At 40.0% G+C, this 24,917-nt stretch overlaps 1 protein-coding gene across 1 annotated transcript in view; it reads right to left on the bottom strand.

Annotated features, from left to right (window-relative positions):
• Nucleotides 1-5,877: 5,877 nt before the first annotated feature.
• Nucleotides 5,878-24,917, bottom strand: part of LOC115514128 — a 48,547-nt gene continuing 29,507 nt past the window's right edge. Inside the window, 2 exon segments of the mRNA XM_030315876.2 lie at nucleotides 5,878-8,644; nucleotides 10,134-10,229. Coding sequence (XP_030171736.2) covers nucleotides 6,286-8,644; nucleotides 10,134-10,229 — 2,455 coding nt within the window. The 3' untranslated portion in view covers nucleotides 5,878-6,285.

The following is a 24,917-nucleotide window of genomic DNA, read 5'->3' as shown; positions in this document are numbered from 1 at the left end:
ATGTACTTCTCATTCAGTATTTCTTAAAAGGCTTTTCTTTCCTTCCCTTGGGAATCAGCCAAGGGGCCAAGGAGGTATGAGAAGGCACCCTATTTGGACCTTGGATCAGAAAGGAAAAACGACATTGTTAGAACGGCTGCCAAAATCTGAATGAGGCCTGTGGACTGGATGCTACTCATATGTCAATGGTGATTTCTTGGTTTGAAAGGTTACACCGAAGTCCATGTAGAAGGATATCCCTCTTTGGAGGGAAAACATACCAAATAATTTGGGGATGATAGGGCATCATATCTTCAATTCGTTCTCAAATGGTCCAGGAAAAAAATAATGATTTTGGTTATGTTTACCTTTTTTGATAAGGTGTCTGTTCATTCTATGTTTTTTATTCGGATGTTTGTTTTTTTATTATGGAGTTTAGGAAGTTCATAATATATACAGGATACAAGTGTTTATCAGAAAGGTGATTTGCAAATATTTTCCCTTAGTCTGTGACTTGTCTTTTCATCCTCTCAATGTCTCTGAAGGAGCAAAGGTCTTAATTTTGATTCAGTCCAACTTAGCAATTTTTTCTTTCATAGACTGTGTTTTTGGTTGTGTATCTAAAAATATTTTTTGCTCAATCTAAGGCACAAAGATTCTTCGCTTATGTTTTCTTCTAGAAATGTTATGGTTCTAAGCTTTACAACTGGACCTATCATCCATTTTGGATTGATTTTATAGGAGACGCATGGGCCAAGGTCCTTTTTTGGCATATAGATATATAATAATTCCAGTAACATTTGTTCAAAAGACTATCTATCCTTTCTCTACTGAATTAGCTTTAAATTCTTGTCAAAAATCAATTGTCTGTTTATGTAGGGGTCTCTTTCTAGGCTCTCCATTTTATTTCATTGACTTATTTATCCTGATACCAATACCACAGTGTCTTGATTGTTATAGCTATATAAGTCTAAAACAGGTAGCATAATTTATCCAACTTTGTTCCTCTCTTTGAAAGTTGATTTATCAATTCTAGATGTCTTTAATTTGCACATGAATTTTAAAGTCAATTTATCAATTGCCACAAGGGTGGAGAGAAGAAACCCTGCCAAGATTTTTGTAAGAATTGCATTGCATCTAGAGAGCAATTTAGAGAGACTTGATATCTTCCAAATATTGAATCTTCTGCTCAGTATATCTATTTATTTAGTTCTTCAATTTCATTCAATAATTTCTGCAGTTGCTGCCTACAAATATTGTACAAATTCCTTAGATTTATTCCTAAGTATGTTATATTTTATATTATTGTAGATTACATTTTTCATTTCAAGTTCCAATTGTTTTATTGTTAGTATTTACAAATAAAATTGATTTTTACATGTGGATCATGTATTCTGCAAACTTGCTAAATTCACATATTATTTCTGATAGATTTGTTTGTAGATATCTTAGGGTTTTCTACTCAGGTTATCCTGTTGTCTATGCAAGAAGACAATTTTACATCTTCCTTTCAAGTATGTATGCCTTTTGTTTATTTATTTTACTTCCCTAGCTAAAACCTTCAGCACTGTTGAATGGAAGTGGTGAAAGCAGATATTCTTGCCTTATTCCTACTCTATAGGGGGGAAGTTTTTGGCCTGTCACCATTTAGTGTGATATTAGTTGTAGGTTTTTCATTAATACCCTTTATCAGGTTGAGTAAGTTCTCTTCTATTTAAACTTCGCTAAAAATTTTTATTAGGAATGAATGTTGGGTTTTATCAAATGCCTTCTTGTTATATATACAGATGACTATATGATTTTTATTTTTTTATTATAAATTTTAAAAAGGGGATTACCTCTAACTTAAAACATTGAACTAATTTTGCATTTTCAGGATAAACCCTGCTTGATCATGATGTAGTATCCTTTTTTATATAACGTTGTATTCTATTTACTAAAAATAAAAAATAGTCTATGTTCATGAGACATATTGGTCTATAGTTTTCTGTTCTTATAATGTCTCAGTCTAGTTTGGGTATCAGAGTAATACTGCCTAAAAACATGAGCTGAAATTATTCCCTCCTTTTCAACTTTCCAAAAGCAGCTTATAGAATTAATGTTCTTTATGAAATACTTGGTAGAATTCACCAGTGGAGCCATTATTGTGACTGTAGTGTGTATGTGTGTGAAAGATTTTAATTATAAATTCAATTTCTTTAATAGACATAGGGGCTTTTAAGATCATCTATTTTTTTCTAAAGTGAGCTTTGACAGTTTGCATTTTTCAAGAAATGTGTTCATTTAATTCAATAAAGTTGTTCATAATATTTCTTGTTATCCTTGTAATAGCTATAGAATCCTTAGTAAAGTCCTTTTCTTCATTCGTGACATTAGCAATTTTGTCTTCTGTCTTTTCTTCCCAATCACTCTGGCTAGAGATTTATCAATTTTATTAACCTTCACAAAGAATTAGTTTTTTATTTTCTGTATTGATTTTATCTATTAATTTTGTTTTCTATTTCATTGATTTCCATTCTAAACTTCATTATTTCCCGATCATTTCCTTCCTTGTTCTCAGGTTTTGGTTCATTTTCTCTTCTTTTTCTAGATTCTTGGGTAGGAGCTGAGGTCATTGATTTATGACCTTTCTTCTCTAGCAATACAGTTGATAGTGATAATTTTCTTCCCAATACTGCATTAGCTGCATCACAAAATTTGATTATGTGTGATCATTTTTACATACTCCAAAAAATTAGTTTTTCTTTTTTTATTAAAAAAAATTTTAATGTTTATTTTTGAGAGAAAGAGAGAGACAGCGCATGAGTCAGGGACCAGCAGAGAGAGAGGGAGACACAGAATCTGAAGCAGGCTCCAGGCTCTGAGCCATCACACAGAGCCCGATGCGGGGCTTGAACTCACAGACTGTGAGATCATGACCTGAGCCAAAGTTGAACCCTTAACCAACTGAGCCACCCAGGTGCCCCCAAAAATTAATTCTATTATTTGACCCATAGATTATTTAGGTGTGCATATTTTCACTTCCTAATATGCTGGAAAGTTTCAAGAGATCTTTCAGTTATTGATTTCTAACTTATTTCCACTGTTAAAAGTCTCTCAAGGTAGTAAGCTGAGGCAATTTTAGGGTTTACCTTGTTTGTTTCTTGACACTCAGGGCCCCTTCATTGCCCTACATCCAAGCATTTTAATAGTTTCTCCATGGAAATCTTGGTTAGATTAATTCCCAAGACTTAATAATTTCTGTTATTGAAAATGGTTGGGGTGCCTGGTTTCAATTTGGCTTAGTTAGTTGAGTGTCCAACTCTTGATTTCAGCTCAGGTCATGATCCCCGAGTCATGGGATCAAGCCCCAGGTCGGGCTTGATCACGCTGAACATGGAGCCTGCTTAAGATTCTCTCTCTCCTTCTGCCCTTCTCCCACACTCCCACTCTCTCTAAAATTAAAAAGGAAAATAATAAAATGATTATTGCTGATAAGAAAAATGCCACTGATTTTTGTAGATTGATTTTTTTCTCCTGCAACATTTCTGATCTCTTTTATTAATTCTAAGAGTGTGTTGATTTTGTTTTTCTAAGCAGATAATTATATAATCTGCATATTATATCTTCCTTTCCAATGCTTATGTGTCCTTTATTTTCTAAGATAACATTCAAGACTTTAGTACTAAAATAAATGAATGTAAACTTTCTCCCTTAAATATATTTAGTATCAAATCTTTTCCAAGTAAAAATGTTCCTTTCTAGTCCTCATCTGCTAAGAGTTTTTACAATAAATAGGTTTTGAACCTTAACAAATGATTCTTTAGCACTAATTAAGATAATCCTATTATTTTATTCCTTAGTTTAATAATTATAAATTATTATCAATATGTTATCAATAGTTATTCTGTAATGCCCGAAGTTCCGAAACCTCCCACAAAAGTCCACCAGAGTCGTAAGTCAAAGCCAAGCGGCAAGGGTCGTTTATTGCAGGTTCGAACCTGGTCCTCTGCGCACTCGTCGCCGGTGACGCAAGAGGCTACGATCAGGGTTGGTACAGCGTTTTTATAGACAGAGACAAATAGCACAGGGGAGGTTTCAAATTATGAGGGGCCTGATTAGTTGATTTTAAAGTAAGGACATTTGTTGTTCTCTGATTGGGCGTCCCTTGTCTGTCCTTTGGCGGGAAGGCTTTGTCCGTTACTTGTGGCGGGAGGAAAAAAGGGGGAAGGGGGAAGGGGGTAGGGTAGGTGGGGAATGTGCTAAGCAAGCAGGTTTACAGAAGCGAGAAATGCCGGTTAGTTTATGTATAATCACTCATTCCATTACATATCAGACTACATTTAGGAAGGTTTACAACCCATTCTACTACACAGCGGGTTACATTCAGGAAAGGCCTCACAATGCTCGTAGCAAACAGCAAGCAAAACAGACTTCTCAGCAATTGTATTTCTTATCAAAGATCCATAATAAGCAGAAAAGAGAACTTTAGCTTTAAACTAAGGCAGGGCTGTCATTTGGATTGTTCCTTTCATTCCCCCCTTTTCCTTGTGCCTAAAGAGCCAATCTTGGGTCTTTTAAGCCTCTGTTTGTAATGTCTCGAGCAGTAGGTACTGAGTTTGTAAGACCATTAATTGTACAGCATTGAACCTGTCTTGGACAAAATTAATAATTTTGTTTATGATGCAGGGGCCTAATGTGAGAGCGAGAAGTAGGATGGCTAGAGGCCCGAGTAAAGTAGAGAGCAGGGTAGTTAACCATGGGGATGCACTGAACCAGGATTCAAACCATCCTGCCTCCTGTTTTTTTCTTTTTTCGCTCATGTCTCCTCACGTATACCCAGTCTCCGGGTCGGTAGTGATGCGGCTCAGGAGGGGGCCCGGTCTCGTAAACGGCTCTCAGTCTGGGCCAAACTTTCTGGTGGGTGCGCTGGAGTTCCCTCAGGGAAATAAGAAGTTTATGATCATCAAATTCAGTTAACACATTAGACTGTAGGTTGGGAATTATGGGGGGGGCACTCCATACATGATTTCAAAGGGGGTTAATCCCAGTTTGTAAGGGGAGTTCCACACCCTGAACAGAGCGTAGAGGAGTAAGACTACCCAGTTAGCGCCAGTCTCCATGGTCAATTTGGTTAGGGTCTCTTTTAGGGTTCTATTCATTCTTTCTACCTGTCCTGAGCTTTGGGGTCTATATGCACAATGTAGTTTCCAATCGGCCCCAATAAACTGCGCTATCCCTTGTATTACCTTTGAAACGAATGCTGGTCCGTTGTCTGATCCTATTAGGGTAGGGAATCCGTACCTGGGCATGATGTCTTCCAACATTTTCTTTGCTACTACCTGCGCAGTCTCATGCTTGGTGGGGAAGGCCTCTGTCCATCCTGAAAAGGTATCTATAAACACTAACAAATATTTGTATCCATATTTTCCAGGCTTTACCTCAGTGAAGTCTACTTCCCAATAGGCTCCCGGCCTGGTTCCGCGGGTTCTGGAGCCAGGGTTTTTCCCGTGGTTGGTGGCGTTAGTTAATTGGCAAGGTTTACAGCTAGTAACTATCTGTTCAATTTTTGTCCTAGAGTCTTTAATGGTGATCCTAGCATGTCTTATTAAGTCTTGCATTTTTCTTGTGCCCATATGAGTGGCTCGGTGCATCTTGGATAAGACTTTATTTCCCATTTCTTCTGGGAGGATTATGCTACAGTCTGCTGCTCTCCACCATCCATTAAGGCACTGAGTCATAGGCAATTTTTGGATCCAGTTTAGGTCTTCTTTAGTGTAGGTGGGACTTTCTGGTAAACTAGCTGAACCGGGGTCTGGTAGGGTGGTCATTAAAGCACAGTCCACCTGTAAGGCCACCTCTCCTTTACCATTAGAGCTGTAGAAGCGATCATACGGAGGCAAGGGGGCCAGCCAGCCGCTACTGGGTCCAGTCTTTTTGAAAGATAGGCAACGGGCCTGGACCATGGGCCAAGGAGTTGCATCAGCACTGCTTTGGCTACCCCTTTATTTTCATCTATGAAGAGATGAAAGGGTTTGGAGACATCGGGGAGCCCTAAGGCTGGTGCCGACAACAGGGCGAGTTTAATTTGCTGGAAAGCCTGCTCAGTTTCCTCTGTCCATTCAAAGGGCACCTGTTCTCGGGTGACCAGGTAAAGAGGCTTAGCCATCTTGGCGAACCGAGGTATCTACAAGCGGCACAACCCGGCCGATCCCAGGAATTCTCTTACCTGCCTTCGCGTTGTGGGTCGGGGGATGCGGAGGACGGTTTCCTTCCATGCATCAGTGAGCCATCGTTGGCCTTCTCTTAACAGATACCCCAAGTAGGTTACCTCGGATCCAGATCCTCGTGAAGTGCCTCATCGAACAAGGTGGGTGAGTTTTTAAATCCTTGGGGGAGCCGGGTCCAGGTGAGTTGCCCATTTATGCCTCTCTCAGGGTCGGACCACTACTCGAAGGTGAAGAGCTCTTGGCTTTTGGGGGCCAGAGGCAGGCTGAAAAAAGCATCTTTTAAATCAAGGACAGTATACCATTGTCTTTCTGGGCTGAGGGCACTTAGGAGGGTATAGGGGTTGGGTACTGTTGGGTGTATGTCCATGACTCGGCAGTTAACTTCTCTCAGATCTTGTACCGGACAGTAGTCCGCACTGTTAGGTTTTCGTACAGGCAGCAGGGGGGTGTTCCAGGCTGAATGGCAGGGACGAAAGATGCCTAAGTCTAGGAGGCGACGGATATGTGGCGTGATGCCATTTCTGGCCTCCATTGACATCGGGTATTGTCGGACCCGAACTGGATCTGCCCCTGGTTTCAGCTCTATGAATAGAGCTGGGCGATGTTTAGCCAACCCCATACCCACGGTTTCAGCCCATGCTTCTGGAAACTGCTGGAGCCAGGGCTCTATGTTTTGACTTTGTGAGGGTGGCCCCTGATGGAGTCGATATTCATCTTCTAATCTTAGAGTAAGTATGGTAATGGGTTGGTTGTGAGGGCCAGTCACTTGGGGGCCCCCTGGCGTAAAATGAATCTGGGCCCCCATTTTAGTGAGTAAGTCTCTTCCTAATAAGGGGCAGGGGCTGTCGGGGATGACTAGGAAGGAATGGGTGACCTTTCCATTTCCTAGGTCCACAGTCCTCTGGGTGGTCCAGGGATATTTTTTTATTCCGGTAGCCCCTTGGATCCAGGAAGATTTTTCAGAAATTTTTCCATGGGGTCTGATCAAGACCGAATGTTTTGCCCCTGTGTCGACTAGGAATTGAACTGGGTTCCCCTCCACTTGTAGCGTTACCCTAGGTTCGGGGAGGGGATCCGAACCCCATCCCCCCTATTCTGCATCTTGAGTGAAGAGGGCGGGTGTGGTTTTTGGCTGCCACGGTTTTTGATCATGGCGTGGCTTTTTCTTTTTAGGGCATTCTCGGGCCCAATGGCCTTTTTCTTTGCAATAGGCACATTGGTCCTTATCTAGGGGCTTTTGTTTATCCAGGGGCTTTTGGACAACAGCGGCCAGGACTTTGGTCATTTCCTCGGTGGCTTTAAGTTGCCTGTCCTCTGGAGTCTCTCTATTATTATAGACACGCTGGGCAATGCGGAGTAAGTCCTGAATCTGTTTTCCCTCCAGGTCCTCTAGTTTCTGGAGTTTCTTTTTAATATCAGTGGCTGCCTGATTTACAAAGGCCATTACAACAGCAGCTTGATTTTCGGGGGCCTCAGGGTTCATGGGGGTATACTGTCTGAAGGTTTCCATTAATCTTTCTAAATAAGCAGCAGGGCTCTCTGTCTTACCTTGTATTACTGAATACACTTTTGCCAAATTAGTGGGCTTGCGTGCAGCAGCCCGGAGACCCGCCATTAGAGTCTGGCGATAAATGCGCAGCCGTCCCCTACCTTCTGCCGTGTTGTGGTCCCAGCCATCCTGTGGGGGTCGGGTCAAGGGAAAAGCTGCATTAATGAGATCAAGGTTAGCAGTGGGTTGGCCGTCATCTCCAGGAACCAGCTTTCTTGCTTCCAATTGAATTCTTTCTCGCTCCTTGGTGGTGAACAGGATTCGGAGGAGCTGCTGACAATCATCCCAGGTGGGTTGGTGGGTAAACATAACACTGTCTAAGAGACTTATTAAATCTTTAGGGTTGTCAGAAAATCGGGCATTCTGGGTTTTCCAGTTATATAGGTCACTGGTAGAGAAGGGCCAGTATTGAAGTCGGGGGTTCCCCGTACCATCGGGAGGCCCTATTTCCCGTAAGGGTAAAGCTACGGTGGAGTCAGGAAGGCGGAGTCCTGGCTCATGAGGGGCCCGCCTACGGGTGCGTCCAGCCGGCCTTTGGACTTCGCCCCCACTAGGCATGGGCGCGGGTTGAGCCTCCCTATTCTCTAGTTCTCCTATGGGCTGGGCTACGGGAGGCTCTGCCGGCGCAGCAGGGATAGGGGCAGCTTGCGGAATGAGAGGAGGAACCTGGTAAGGGGGAGGGTCAAGGGAAAGTAAATCTTGGCTGTCGGGGAGAACAGGGGGTGCAGTTGGAGTTGGCGGCTTGGGTGGGTTGATAGGTTTAGCCGCTAGAATTTTGCATGGCCCTGTTGTTAAAAAAAAGAGGCCATCCAGGGAAGTGGGTTTTCTATGAAATCTTGCCACTCCAGAATATAGGGAATCTGATCCGAGTGACCTTCTTTCCCTGGTAGGAAAATTATTGATTTTACTTTAAGGACCACGGGGAGGCAGAAGGTTCCCTCTGTAGGCCAATTGACCCCAAAGGTGGGCCATTCAGAGCGGCAATAGGTGATCAACTTCCTTTTGCAAATGTCTAGGCTTAAGTTGTGTCCCCTAGCTTTTACGTCCCTGAAGTTGGCGAGAAGGAGGGAGAGAGGGGTGCTCTGCGTTTGGCCCATGTTATGATTCTGAGGAAGAGGAGAAGAGAAGGGGGCGCGGGCAACACGGACGTGGGGGAAGGGGCGCCGCTGGCCAGGGGGCGGGAGGGAAAGCCGCAGGGAGCTGAGGAAGGAGGAGAGAGGAACAAAGGATGGAATAATTAATTCTGATCAGCCGATAAAACACTTAATTCCAGTAAAACATCCGACCCATGAAACAAAAACAAGAACTAACAAGAATCTTTCGCAGCGGTTCCAACTTTCTGGTGCCGTCTCGGCCAGCCCAACAGAGAGGGTTGTGGCTAGGACGGCGGTAATTACAAGGGCCCAGGGGTGACGATACATTTAGACTGACATAGAAGCACTCGCGTACTCGCCCGTCCGCGTCCCTCTCGGGAACTTAGGTGCCTCTTAGCATGGGCGGGCAGGTATAATCCCCCTGCTTGGATCAAAATAAATTTTGACCGCCTTAAGCCGTATGAGGATCACCGCGGAAGTCGGGTTAGAGCCCACTCGAATCCCGTAGCTTATGCCGTGGGACTACACATAGGGTAAGTCAGGTGCGTGCCCCTGACTCCCAACAATCATTCCAGTCAGTTTAACAGACAGACACACAGACACACATCACATCAAAATACGGGTAACAATTGGCATGCCTAGATGGTTTTTCTTTTAGACGCGTAGAGATATTTCTTAGCACTCTGGTAGTTCATAGAGAAAATGAAAGTATTTAGTTCGCAGGCGCGTTGGGCGTAAGCAGCCCACAGAAAAGAATCCTGATGGGCCAAAAAGGTCCCCCGATGGACCAAGAAGGTCCCCAGATGGGCCAAGAAGGCCCCCAGATGGGCCAAGTAGGCCCCAGACGGGCCAAGAAGGCCCCCAGACGGGCCAAGAAGGCCCCAGACGGGCCAAGAAGGCCCCCAGATGGGCCAAGAAGGCCCCAGACGGACCAAGAAGGCCCCCAGATGGGCCAAGAAGGCCCCCAGACGGGCCAAGAAGGCCCCCAGATGGGCCAAGAAGGCCCCAGACGGGCCAAGAAGGCCCCCAGATGGGCCAAGAAGGCCCCCAGACGGGCCAAGAAGGCCCCCAGATGGGCCAAGAAGGCCCCAGACGGGCCAAGAAGGCCCCCAGATGGGCCAAGAAGGCCCCCAGATGGGCCAAGAAGGCCCCCAGATGTCAGTGGACGTCTCCAACTGACCCCGGCTGGGTGCCCTATAGCGCGTCCGCCAGGGTCACACCAGCTTCCAGACAGAACCGGTTCTCCAGAGAAGAAACACAGATCAGAGAGAAAAGGAAGAACTTTAGAGCCGGCTTACTTACCGATCGGAATCAGATACGACCCGTTGACCAGAAGTCTGGTGGGCTCGGGGGGGATCTCGGTGGGACCTCCAAATGTAATGCCCGAAGTTCCGAAACCTCCCACAAAAGTCCACCAGAGTCGTAAGTCAAAGCCAAGCGGCAAGGGTCGTTTATTGCAGGTTCGAACCTGGTCCTCTGCGCACTCGTCGCCGGTGACGCAAGAGGCTACGATCAGGGTTGGTACAGCGTTTTTATAGACAGAGACAAATAGCACAGGGGAGGTTTCAAATTATGAGGGGCCTGATTAGTTGATTTTAAAGTAAGGACATTTGTTGTTCTCTGATTGGGCGTCCCTTGTCTGTCCTTTGGCGGGAAGGCTTTGTCCGTTACTTGTGGCGGGAGGAAAAAAGGGGGAAGGGGGAAGGGGGTAGGGTAGGTGGGGAATGTGCTAAGCAAGCAGGTTTACAGAAGCGAGAAATGCCGGTTAGTTTATGTATAATCACTCATTCCATTACATATCAGACTACATTTAGGAAGGTTTACAACCCATTCTACTACACAGCGGGTTACATTCAGGAAAGGCCTCACAATGCTCGTAGCAAACAGCAAGCAAAACAGACTTCTCAGCAATTGTATTTCTTATCAAAGATCCATAATAAGCAGAAAAGAGAACTTTAGCTTTAAACTAAGGCAGGGCTGTCATTTGGATTGTTCCTTTCAATTCTCAATAGATTACGTATGTTGAGCAATCCTTGCTTTTATGGAATAAACCTTACATAATATTGTTACACTACTTTTTTTCATAGACTACTGGATTTGGTTATCTAATATTTTATTTAAGTTTTTGCAACTACCTTCATAAGTTAATTTTTTTTCTTGTATTGCTAATATCTGGTTTTGCTATCAAGATTATGCTAACAACATATAGAAGCTGGGAAGCTTTTGATCTTTACTATTTTCTGAAATAATTTCTATAAAATAAAATAGAGATCAACTATGCCATGGAAATTTGATCCAAACTCCCTTGTAAAGTGATCTGAGCTGAATTTTGAAAAGGAAGGAATATTTAAACTTGAATTAATATTTAAGTAAATGATGGTGGATTGTAGAGTCACATTTCTCACTGTCAGAGAGGGAGGTTACAGACAAGTAAGGGGAGAAGGCCACAGTAATCCATGCAGTAAAATGAATACCAAATTTTCACCTTCCACAAATAAATGACTGAATTAATTAGTTGACTGATTGATTACAAGAGTCAAATATTCTGTGCATAAATTGAGTAATTTATGTAATACTCAACCCTCAGGGAATAGAACATAGTAGAACATAACTCCCAAATCCTTAAGTGTGGCTGTGCATTGTGACTTACTTCCAAAGAGTACAGAATGAAAAGAAGGAGGGAAAAGGAGTAACTACACAATGGGAAAGCACAACAGAAACTACACCATCGACAATAAAGTCATCTTGATAGCATGTACTCTTTGTATGATGTAATGAGAATGATACTTCCCTCTGTGGTCTTCCTCTCAAAAAACCCATAACCACAGCCTAATCAGAAGAAAACTATCAGGCAAATCCCTAATGAGAGACTAAAGAACTAAACGATTTTTAAGTCTTGAGGCCAAATAATGTCTGGTTTTTTACCTTTTCCCCGATGGGTCATGTTTTCAATCATCTTCTACAAAATACCTGACCAGTACTTCTTAAAATTGGTAAGGTCACCAAAAACAAGGAAAGTCTGATAAACTGTGACAACTAAGGGGCATCTAAGGAGACAGAATGTCTAAATGTAATGCAGTGTACTGTTTAGGTTCCTAGAAGAGAAAAAGGACAGTCAGTAAAAAAAAAAAAATTAGAAGAAGAAAAGCTGCATTAAATATGGATTTTAGTCAATGATAAGGTATCAATATTGGTTCATTAGTTGAAACAAATATGCCATATTAATGTAATATACATACCAGTATGTTTTTCAATAGGGGAGACTGGGTGTGGCATATATGGGAACTCACTGTACTCTCTTTGCAACTTTTCTGGAAATCTAAAATTAGTCTAAAATAACCTAAAGTCTAAAAAATAAAAATAAAAATTACTTTTTAAAAATGTTATTTGTTTATTTTGTGAGTGTGTGTGAGTGGGGGAGGGGCAGAGAGACAAGGAGAGAGAGAATCACAAACAGGCTTTGTGATATCGGCACAGAGCCCAATATGGGGCTGGGTCTCATGAACCATGAGATCATGACCTGAGCCTTAAGTTGGACACTTAACCAACTGAGCTACCCCAAAAGTTACTTTTTCATGATAAAACAAAATGACTAGAAATAAACAGGAAAAGCTGCCCAGAAAGTATGCAATGTGAATACTGAAATGACTGTTCAAATTGAAAATGGCCAGATAAATGCTAACAGTTACAAAAGTGGATAGAGCTATAAGCAGTCATTTCATTAATTCCTCTTTCCTAAAACAGTATCAAACGAAGTTATCTCCTATATTTTAAAGCCCTCAACAGAAGACCCAAAGCTTCCATCAGTTGATCATTATAACTTTTAAGTTCCTTTACTGTTCCTCTCAAAATCTTTCCTTACAATCTAATTAAATTCATTATACTACAATTTCAGCTCACCTTCCCTTTGATTTTCCTTAGTGAAGATATATGTGTAGAGTACCACATGTTAGGTAAATGTTAGACAAGTACTTGAAGACAATTATGAAAATGACCTTCAATCTTGAGGCCAAATAATATCTGGTTCTTTTACCTTTTCCCTCATGGGTCATTTTTTCTAAGTTTTTAATCATCTTTATGATTTTCTTTGAACCTCTTTTATTAGAAAGGCTTAACAGTGAAAAAGAACAAACTATTTAGCATACTTGCAGCATTTTAATGGCACTGCTAAATTTCATCATGCAGATTTGCCCTTTCCTTAAGCTATACTCAGAATTCTACTGTTGAAAAAAATGCCAAAACTTTGCCCTAAGTAGCAGGAATTGTATTGTCATTGAAATAGAATCTTTCTCCAAAATAATACCATTCAAATTGAAACATCACTATAACTTTTCCAAAACCAAGAATATAGTATTCAAAATAGACAATTTGACCTATTTTAATACATCATCAATAATCAGACTATCAAACACAATCCACACTTAAATAAATACTAATGAAATTAACCCCTTAAAATAAAGCAATTACTTTTCAAAATGCTTTTCTGTCTCTTTCTACAAGTACACTCCCCTACCTCTCTTTTTACAATCGTTTATGTTGAACAACAGATAATGTCTGATGGTGAATTATAACATCACAATAGTTAATCCAGGTAAACTAATCTGAAAAAAAAAAACTCACTTTGGCATTCTAAAGCCACTTATTAGTTTCTCTTTACCTCATGAAATTAACTTATTTATGTATTAAATTGCCAATGCCATACCAGTGCTCAGGAAAAAGGTGTTAATATCCCCTTTTCTTGGATGGCATTATCTATCCCAATTTAAATGTTTATAACTCTTTTGTAGCTAACGTGTTCCTCCATTAAACTCATCATACTTATTACAAATTTAGAATATAGTGAAATTCATAAAAAATTGACCTATAAATGGATTCATATATTTTATTATAATAATGTTAAATGGGTTAGACCCAGTGTGGAAGCACTAAATCCATGGTATCAGGTGGTCTTTCTTTCTCATCAGTTTCCCACTATCTTAAATATCAACATTTTGATCTCTCATTATGTGGGACTAATCTAAGTAGCAAGAAGATAGAAATCTTTAGTCAAATTTGAAAAAGTCCTCTGGGTTTTTTTCCAGTTTTCATTATCTTTTTTCCCATATTCTCTTTGCATTCTGGAAATTCTCCTCATACATAAGATTACCTCTGTACTAGACATGTTATCCACCATATTCTTCAGCTGTTGTCATTCTCATTCAGACCAAGAGTTTTTATTCCAAGTACCTGTAATGCCACCTGAGGAATATCTTAGATTGAAGAAGCATGTTTCAATTGGAAGGCCAGAAATGCTGGAAAGTTGATACCTTCAGGAGCAGCCTTAACCTGTGATGGACAGAAGTTAGTAGGTAAATAACCCAGGTTTGCTTATCTTTCTGGTAGGACACCCAGATATGTTCTACACAGTATCCAAAAGGTCTACACTGGCATTGAGGTCCAGTTACCCACAGTGGCGATCTGCTTATTAATGCATTTATTAGCTTGCTTTCTTTCCTGGCAATGTTCCCTGGGATCACCTCCCAAATAAAACTACCTACATTCAAATTCTTTTTTCAGGGTCCAACCTGAAGATATGATCTTTATGTCAATATTTCCTGATTTTCGTTTTCCATTGTCATGTCAAATGCAGAAAAGTCGAATCCCCTCTTTGATAGTCATAACTATGTTTGAATTAAAATTTAAGTTATAATCATGAGATGATTTGTGTGAATGAAAAGCTCCGTGTGATCTCCATAAGGTCTATAATTACAATTGTAGTATTAGAGAATGATGTTACTAGAGTCAAGACATTTTGAGCTAAACTTTGCAATAATGTGATTAACTTCCTACAGTCAGACATGAGCTTTCAAGATTTGATAAACATATACAACAGTACTACTTTACCTTTCCTAGCATGAAATATTTTTTTTAGTATTTGTTCATCCTTTGCCATGATGGACATGATGTCATCAATCTGCATAGCCATTTCTGAGATTACTTGGTCTGGCCTTCATAAAACGATACACTAATTTTTCCCATTGCCCACTAACTAAACATTGATTAGAATTACAAACAGTCTTATAAAATACTAAGTAAAATTTAATGGATTTTTAAAATTAATTTAAAAACCAGCTTTATTTTACATAATTTTGATTAGGCATATGATATGTGACTGTCCATCTGCACTCTTGCTCTGGGCCTCACAGGTGTTAGGAAGAACCGGAGGAGTAACAGGGATTATCTATATTCTCAGGACAGGAAGTCCCTCCATTCTCACAGAACCACGCCTACAAAAAAGAGGTCAAAGCTGACACCAGGGAACTGGCAAAATTAGATTTTTATGAGAGAATTAGGTGACTACTGGAAAAAAATATCTCTTTCATTTTATTCTAGGCCCTTGATTTTTCTTCCCCCTGTAATTGGTATAGTTTTGAGAAATAAGAGATAATCCTCACTTACTACCTAAAGGTATCCAGTGAGATGTTTTGCTGTTCCTCAGCACTCATACTGAGAGATTATTCTCTGGAACAATTTACAAGTACACTCATACCACCAACAAGAGCTTCAAGAGAAATATTAAGGGAAGTGATGTTTGCTCTTTGTTAAATTTCTGAAAAGAAGATTGAGGAAACCGGCATTTGTAGAAAAGCCAAATAGCGATACATTCTTGCCATCAACGAATTTCCCAGGTGAGTCATGCTTCATAAAATAACTTTTTAAAATACTAGCAATCTTTGGGACAGAAAAAATTCAGAGGGTTAAAACGTTCCTGTCATAAAGGGCCCCAATCCTGCAGAGTAATGACACTTCAAAGTGCTGAAGAAGCAGAAAATATGACAGGTCCTAAACAAGCCCATGTGATTGATTAGCAAGCTAGGACTCTCTCCTCTCTTTTTCTCCCTTCATGGATGCGTACACAGTTTAAGGTGCCATTTTACATCCTAAATTAGAGACCTGGGATGGCAACCTCATTGCAAAGTAGACCTAGAAATCAGGTTGCAAGGTGTATTTGAATGTCAACAGGTAGCTGTAAGGAAAACTGTTAATAGATCCTTTTAAATCCTTGAAGATAAGAGTACACAGCTGGGGTGCCTGGGTGGCCCAGTCGGTTAAGCACTGACTTTGGCTCAGTCAAGATCTCATGGTTCGTGAGTTCGAGTCCCACGTTGGGCTCTGTGCTGACAGTGCAGAGCTTGGAGCCTGCTTTGGATTCTATGTCTTCCGCTCTCTCTGCCTGTCCTCTGCTCGCACTGTATCTCTCTCTCTCTCAAAAATAAACATTAAGATAAGAGCACACACCAAGGCTAGGTTAGTTTAAAAAGGTAATTTGTATTACCATAAATTTGGCAATTAGCAGCTACAAACATAATCTAACTACAATAGCCCAAATAGACCAAACACAACTTTTCTGTTATAATACTGTGCCTGAGTAAAGAGAAAGCTTAGCTAACTGGAGCAGGAGAGGAGCTGCCTACGGAAAGATAGATGTGTACAGATTGTGCCTCCCCAGGCCCATTCTGAAGCTGGCATAACCACTCTTTATCCAACTTTACTTTTTTTTTCTCACAAATCTTAATGGAATCATTTATTAATAGAATAATATAAAATAATATATGTTTTATAGCTGAAACATGACTATAATATTGAAATTAATGTTGGGGTGCTGGACGGCTCAGTCGGTTAAGCTTCCAACTCTTGGTTGTGGCTCAGGTCATGATCTCATGGTTTCATGAGTTCAAGCCCCACGTTGGGCTCTGCACTGTTAGCAGGGAGCTTGCTTGGGATTCTCTCTCTCTCCCCCTCTCTCTGTCCCTCTTCCACTCACGCCGTCTCTATCTCTCTCAAACAAATAAAATGAACTTTAAAGTAAATAAATAAATAAATAAATAAATAAATAAATAAATAAAATTAATGTCAATCTATGAGTTTCATATCTGTAAGGGATCAGGAACTAACTAGGGGACAAAAACTTGATCCTGAGTGTTCTACAATGAATCTTTCTAATTTCAATTTCACATAGTTAATGACCATGACAACAACTAACCCTCTTCCTCTAGGCTATCTTTAATGTCTTATGACAGAGGAAGGAAAAAATTAATTAGTATTTTTATCACTTAAATCATGATTTATGATTTATTAAACTATTCATGAAGGAAAATCATGCTTTGAAAATTATTTTCAATGAGATGTCCAATATACAAATGATACAAGTCTATTACTACCCTTCTGTGCATCTATGTACTACAAATGATATTTACATAGAGTAAAACACCAAATATATAGTGAACTTTAAAATAATTCCTCCATTAGGGGCACCTGGGTGGCTCAGTCAGTTGAGCGTCTGACTTCGGCTCAGGTCATGATCTCACAGCTCTGTGAGTTTGAGCCCCGCATCGGGCTCTGTGCTGACAGCTTGGAGCCTGGAGCCTGCTTCGGATTCTGTGTCTCCCTCTCTCTCTGCCCCTAACCCACTCACATTCTGTCTCTGTCTCTCTCAAAAATAAATAAACATTAAAAACTTTTTTTAAATAATTCCTCCATTAGAATATAATTAGAATTGGGGCGCCTGGGTGGCGCAGTCGGTTGAGCGTCCGACTTCAGCCAGGTCACGATCTCGCGGTCCGTGAGTTCGAGCCCCGCGTCAGGCTCTGGGCTGATGGCTCAGAGCCTGGAGCCTGTTTCTGATTCTGTGTCTCCCTCTCTCTCTGCCCCTCCCCCGTTCACGCTCTGTCTCTCTCTGTCCCAAAAATAAATAAACGTTGAAAAAAAAATTAGAATATAATTAGAATATATACCAGCTAGAAATTTAAACAAATGTGTATGATGCAGTGTGATGAACAATAAATGTCCTCCCATCACTCTTCCTATGCCACACCCTTAAGTCTTGCTTGAGATCATCTTTACTATCTTTACTCCCTCAGAAAAGCCTACTCTGCATGGGTATTAGGCATCCCCATACATGTTTCCATAATATAAAAACCTGCACCTCCCGTATCCCAGCTCCTTTCTCAGTGTATCCTATTTACTACACTGATCGTATTCCTAGTAAATATCCTAGTAGCCTAGTTTTTGTTTACTGTCTAGACTCCCCCCTGGCCAATGGGCTTTGGGAAGTCAGGGATGATGTCAAACTTGTCTTTTTTGTCCCCAGCATCTCCCAATATGCCTACTACTGGCACCCAGTAGGAATTGCACAAATATATGTTAAGGGAAATCTTTCTTAGTGATCCATAGTCATATTTTAATTAAGAACCTTTGATTATCCACTCAGTCATTTTTGCTGGATCAAATTATCAAACAGTCAGTCAGTCATATATACTGGCATGTGTTTGGGTCATTTCCTTATACCATTATTTAGTGCCATTAGGAAAGTCATGGTAAATTTAAGAAGAATCACAAATGATGAGGAAGATAATCTAGTGCCAGAAGGAAACTTGTAGCTGGCCCTCAGCTGACTGGGGCCAGTTTTCTCATTGCTCCAATTCAAGTCTGTTCTATTCTAGTAGTTCATGATTCTTTGATATGCAATTCAGCCTAATTAGCTTCTATAGAGTCCTAAGGGATAACCCCACCACTACCAGAGGCCAATGGGATAACACCACCATTACCAGAGGCTAAAGTGATTTCTGCCCTCAGATTTCCCATAGTCTGAAATAGAACATATAAATAAATGATTGAAATACAATATCACATTGTGAATGATTTTTAAAAGCAGGGGTACAGCATATTCAACAACAACAACAACAGAGGTAGAGATCCAGGAATGATTACATCTCCCTGTGGAGCTCAGGAAGGTTTCTAAAAAGAAATAGCACCTGAGCAGTTTTTATTTAAATAAAATTTTTATTGACATTTAACCTATATAAAGAATTGTCTTGAAATAAATTCAACTGGAAAAGAATGTGGAAATGGCATAGCATCCAAAGAGAGAAGAGTATTCAAAAACACTGTAGCATATAACAGGTTGCCGCAAGTAGTTTAGAATCCATGGAGCATAAAGGGGCATTGAGCATAGCAAGAGATGAGCCCAAGGAAATAGCCAGGGCTTCAGATGTTGTGCTAGGGGGCTGCTACTTACGTGTTGTAGGCAGAAAAGTAAAACAATTAAGCATTGCTTGTCTCCTTAGGAAGAGTATTCTAGCTGACACGTAGAAAATGTATTTGAGCATTGTCAGAAGAAAGGCAGGAAGACCAACTAAGAGTCTGCTGTAAAAGACCAGGAAGTGTTGATGGACCAAGATACTACTTTGATCATGTGTCACTGCTCTCCTCCAATCAGTAACAATAGTTAGAAGCTACTGATGTTTCATGTTCCTCTAGTCCAAACTGTGAGCCATAGAGAAATGCAGAAATGGACTCTTGTTACAAAGAGAGGCAAGGCAAGATGTTTTTCTCCTATGGAATTCATTTCCCCCTAGAGATAGTATTTGACATTACCTTTAAGATGTCACTCTATGATACTGAGTTTCCACAGTTCAAGGTAAGCAAATGTTACTCTCTCCATCTCTAATACCTCCTTCCCTAGAACACCACTCTAGTACATGGAACCACATAAGATGTTGTTTTAGCTAAATTCTTTCAATTAAAAGATCAAAAAGGTATTGGGGCGCCTGGGTGGCGCAGTCGGTTAAGCGTCCGACTTCAGCCAGGTCACGATCTCGCGCTCCGTGAGTTCGAGCCCCGCGTCGGGCTCTGGGCTGATGGCTCAGAGCCTGGAGCCTGTTTCCGATTCTGTGTCTCCCTCTCTCTCTGCCCCTCCCCCGTTCATGCTCTGTCTCTCTCTGTCCCAAAAATAAATAAACGTTGAAAAGATCAAAAAGGTATTTAATCACTGGAGACAATTCAATAAGGACTGACTGAAAAAGAGATACCCAGTAAGAATTTTCATAATCAGCCTTATACTGCATGAGAAAAGGAATCCTGTTTTTGGAACAGTTTGAAGTCTCATTGTAGTGCCTTACACATAATATTTGTGGTTAAGACAATGATAAATGAATATAAACTGTAACAGCTAATTCAGAATTCTCATATCTCACTCTTTAAGAAGTGCAACTGACCCATATAAATACAGTCAAATGACCTTTGACAAAGGAACAATGCAATACAATGAGAAAAGAGTCTTTTTAACAAATGATGCTGGAACAACTGGACAGCCACGTTAAAAAAATGAATCTCTACCCGGACCTTACTCTTCACAAAAATTAATTCAAAATGGATCACATGTCTAAACATGAAATGCAAAAATATAAAACTCCTGAAGATAACATAAGAGAAAATATAGATGACCTTAGGTATGGTGATGGCTTTTTGGATACAATACAGAAGACACAATCTATAAAAGAAATAATCAATAAATTAGACTTCATTAATATTAAAAAACTTCTGCTCCGTGAAAGACAATGTAAAGAGAATTAGAAGACAAGCCACAAACTGGGGGAAAAAATTGCAAAAGACAAACCAGATAAAGGACTGTTATCCAAAATATACAAAGAACTCTTCAAACTCAACAGTGAGAAAACAAACAACCAGATTAAAAGATGAAGCAAAAACCTTAACAGACACCTCACCAAAGAAGATATACAGGTGGAAAACAAGCATATGAAAAGATGCCCCCCATCACATGTCATCAGAGAAATGCAAATTAAAACAATAATGAGACACCATTCTACACACCTCATTAGAATGGTCAAACTCCAGAACACTGGCAACACTAAATGCTAGTGAGAATACGGAGCAACAGGGACTCTTCATTCACTGCTGATGGGAAGGCAAAATGGTACAGCCACCGTGGAAGGCAGATTTGCAGTTTCTTCCAAAAACTAAACCTACTCAACATATGGACTAGTAACATCACTCCTTGGTGAGCCCAAATGAGTTGAAAACTTATGTCCACACAAAACCTGCACATGGATGTTTATAACAGCTTTATTCACAGTTGCCAACTTGGAAGCAATCAAAATGTCCTTCAGTAGGTGAATGGATAAATATAAACTGTAGTATACACAGACAATGGAATTCAGTGAAAAAGGGAAATGGCTATCGAGCCATGAAAAGACATGAAGGAAACTTAAACACATATTACTAAGCGAAGAAGCCACTCTAAAAAGGTTACATACTGCATGATTCCAACTATATGACATTCTGGAAAAGGCAACACTACGGAGACAGTAAAAAGACCAGTGGTTGCCAGGGGTTGGAAGAAGGAAGGGATGAATAGGTAAAGCACAGGATTTTCAGGGCAGTGAAACTACAGTATATAATACTATAATGATGGATATTTGTCATTGTAAGTTTGTCCAAACCCATAGAATATATAACACCAAGAATGAACCCTAATGTAACTCTGATGATAATGTCAATGTATGTTCATCAATTTTAAATATTGTACCACTTTTGTGGAGATTGCTAATAATGGGGATGCTCTGTATGTGTGAGGACAGGGGATATAAAGGAAAATCTCTGTTCCTCACATTAATTTTGCTGTGAACCTAAACTGCCCTAAAGAAAAAAGGCTATAAAAAAAATACTCGAAAGATTTCCTAATAAGCCAGAGCCACACAGAAACAGTACACACACAAGTCCAGTTTCTGTTCTATTTTATTATGCACTGTGTTTATTCAGTGGAATTACTATTCAATTAAAATATCATTATCCATTCAAAAAAATGCTTCTGAGAATGTATATGCTATTTTATCAAGTTTTTAATCATTTAGAATTTGGCTTATTTGAAAAAAATTTAAGTTTATTTATTTATTTTGAGAACAAGAAAAGAGAGAGAAGGCAGAGTAGAGGCAGAGAGAGAGAGAGAGAGAGAGAGAGAGAGAGAGAGAAAGAGAATCCCAAGCAAGCTCCATGCTGTTGGTACACAGCTGGACATGGGGCTCAATCCCACCAACCATGAGATCATGACCTGAGTTGAAATCAAAAGTCAGATGCTTAACTGACTATCCAAGGTCGGATGTTTAACTGACTGAGCCACCTAAGCACCCCAACTTATTTGAAATTTTTTGCTTGCTTGTATTTGAGTTGCAGTTGTCAGGACAAACAATTTTCAATTAATCCAAAAGTAATAATCACTGCAGGGCATAGGGCTAGGAAATTTGGAGTCTCAAGGTGCAATAAGACCTAGTACTTGTCTGGAAGAGCTTATGATAAATTTAGCAAAACAAGGAAAGCAAACTTTACAACCAATCAATGTTTCTTGAATATTAATCTAAACCAAAAATGAGTTAAAAAATAATACATGGTGGATTACAATGAAGTAAATGATTAATTTCCACGTGGTTGAATTAGATAACAATTGTGTTCAGAGAATGAGAGTAGAGGGATGAAGTGATTCATTCATAAGAATTAGCATATAAAGGAAAACTGATTTGTTTGTTATTTTGATAACCAAAAATCATATTCAATGTTTTCTTTAAAACCTACAAATATGATTCTAATTTCTAGTTTCTCCCCAAAAGACTAGTAGCTGTTTGCAGTTTAATATTTGTGCTCATAGGTAATGAGCATTCTTTCCCAGACTGAATGATTACCCCCCAGAGGCAGTCTGGGTTGGGAGCCTTCAACTAGAGCCCATCTTCTTGGTCACATAGGACCTTCAGCCATGCTCACATTCTGTTCATGTGATAATTCATCTGCCTACTTCCTTTTTCCATCTGGCTTCCTTTGGTTCCCCATAAAGCAATTACAGCCTAGTGCTTGCAAAAAAGCATTGATTGATCTAAATATACCAATTCTAATATCTAATCTATGATTTTAGTTAAAGCAATATGACCAAATGTCCCTACAAGAAATACCAACCCAAAGAAATTGCAAGCCTTGTAAAACCCTTTTCTAGCCCGAGTTCCCACATCACATTAAATAATATTCCTTAAAATAAAATTAAAGTATTGCATCAATACAGGAACTTCACATTCACTACCATAGACTATTACAGCCATGTTCTTGTCTTGAGCTTTTTCCATTATTTCTGCTATCACACTGTTAACCCATATTTAAACTCTCATAACTCCACAGCTTGCTATTCTCTTCCTCTTGGTTCTACCAGCTTTATAATTATAACTACTTTATATGGCATCCTTTTATTTTATTCTTCTACTCTTCAATAAGTAACCTCTCTTGTGGGATTTTTTTCTATGCTTCAAAATGATAAATAAATATCTTAATCCTTATAGACTTACCACAATAAAAAAATAATTCTAGTGTCAATGACCTTTGTACCATTCATGTGTAAGTATCATGCCTTCTGAAGTTTTCAACAAAATTATCATTGTTGTTAAATAGACTCAACTGTTATAGCAGCTGTATGTTCCCCAAATATACTTGAGGCACTTCTTCCAAAGTGTCCCATATTTTCAAGTTAAAATTCATGAATCAGAGGGAATAATTATCTATTCAAGCACTAAACTAGGGGTTTTATATACATTACCTCTTTTAATCTATATAACAACCCTAGAAGGTAGCTGATATTATTCCTATGTCTCCAATCATAAAATGGAGGATCAAAAAGCTTAAGTTCTTCCCACCCCTCAAGTTCTCATGCAAAAATTGAGTTGGTTTTGGGTCCACCACAGGTCTCTCTGTCCCCAAGCACTAGGCTTCTCTTCCTCCTGCAAGCTGACAATGTGTCATCAAACTGGCTTTGGGGTGCCTGGGTGGCTCAGTCAGTTAAGCATCTGACTCTTGATTTCAGCTCAGGTCACAATCTTAAGGTCGTGGGATCAAGCCCCACATCATCAGGCTACACCCTGAGCATAGAGCCTGCCTGGGATTCTCTCTTGCTCCCTCTACCCCTCCCCCACTCACTCTCTCTCTCTCTCTCCCAATCTCTCTCTCTAAATAAATAAACATTTTTTTTAACTGGCTTCCGAAGCACCTGGGTGGCTCATTTGGTTAAGAGTCCGACCTCCACTCAGGTCATGATCTCATGATTCATGGGTTCGAATGCTGCATCAGGTTTTGTGCAGACAGCTCAGAGCCTAGAGCCTACTTTGGATTCTATATCTCCCACTCTCTCTCTCTCTGCCCTCCCCTGATCTCTCTCTCTCTCTCTCTCTCTCTCCCCACCCTCTCAAAAATAAAAGTAAACATTAATTTTTTTTAAATAAATTACTTTAAGCTTGTCAATAAACTGGATTTTCCATGACATTCTGGATTTTTTGTTTTTTGTTTTTTCAGAAAAACAATAAATGCATGTAATTGGCCAAGTCTAATGCAAAATGATGGAAAATAAGACAACTTCTGAAAATCAATATGTTTGAGAGTTTATGAAAGTTCATGTTTTTTTGGATCTGTTTAAATTTAGGATGTGTAGAAGGCAGGCTGCATAGTGCATAGGGAGATTAAATTACAGTTGGCTATATCTGGGTCTACATCCAAGCTTGGCCACTTCCAATTTATATACCTCTAGGCGAGTAGTTTAACCATTCAGAGCCTATTTTCTAGGTTGTAAAATGAGTAATGTTGCTTAAGAGTTATATAAAATAACAATGTCTGGGTCATAGCAAGTACTCACTAAAAGAATCCCTGTTATAATGAGGATCATCATGATTCCTGCAGTACAGAAATGCATCTTTCTAAAGTACAAAATTTAGTCATTTCATCCATCCACCCAAATCTTTCAAGGCAAAGTTCTAATGTCTTAGTGTGTGGCATGGACAGTCTGTCATAATCTAGCCGCTGCTTCTTCCTTAGTGCCACCTCTCAGCTTCCACACTGGGCTCTTTGTGCCAATCGTGGGGCACTGACACAGTTCCCTCCTACCTCCTATGCATTCTGTCTGGACTCCACACTTCCTTCAACCCTCGGCTTAGGCAAGAATTCCTCCAATATGGTTTTCTTAACCCATCTTCCACCTACACAGCTGGCAGTCTAGATTTGCTTTCTTTCCTTTTGCTTCCATCATACCCCATGCAAGCTTATAAGCCTAGCAATGATCACTTATTCTCTAGGGTTACAATCACTGTTGACTTACTCCCCCCATTAAATTTAAGTTCAACAGTGAAAGATTAAAAAGTGTACTCTGTATGACATAGGCAATTTCCTGGTATCACCAACTTTGGTTGTACTTTGACTACTAAGTAGACATTATGCCAAGAAATACAT

The sequence above is a fragment of the Lynx canadensis genome, chromosome B2 (genome assembly GCF_007474595.2).
Source record: "Lynx canadensis isolate LIC74 chromosome B2, mLynCan4.pri.v2, whole genome shotgun sequence".
In the NCBI taxonomy this organism is placed as follows: Eukaryota; Metazoa; Chordata; class Mammalia; order Carnivora; family Felidae; genus Lynx; species Lynx canadensis.
The sequence above is the reverse complement of the archived record's forward strand: the minus strand, read 5'-3'. Positions and strand labels throughout refer to the sequence as shown.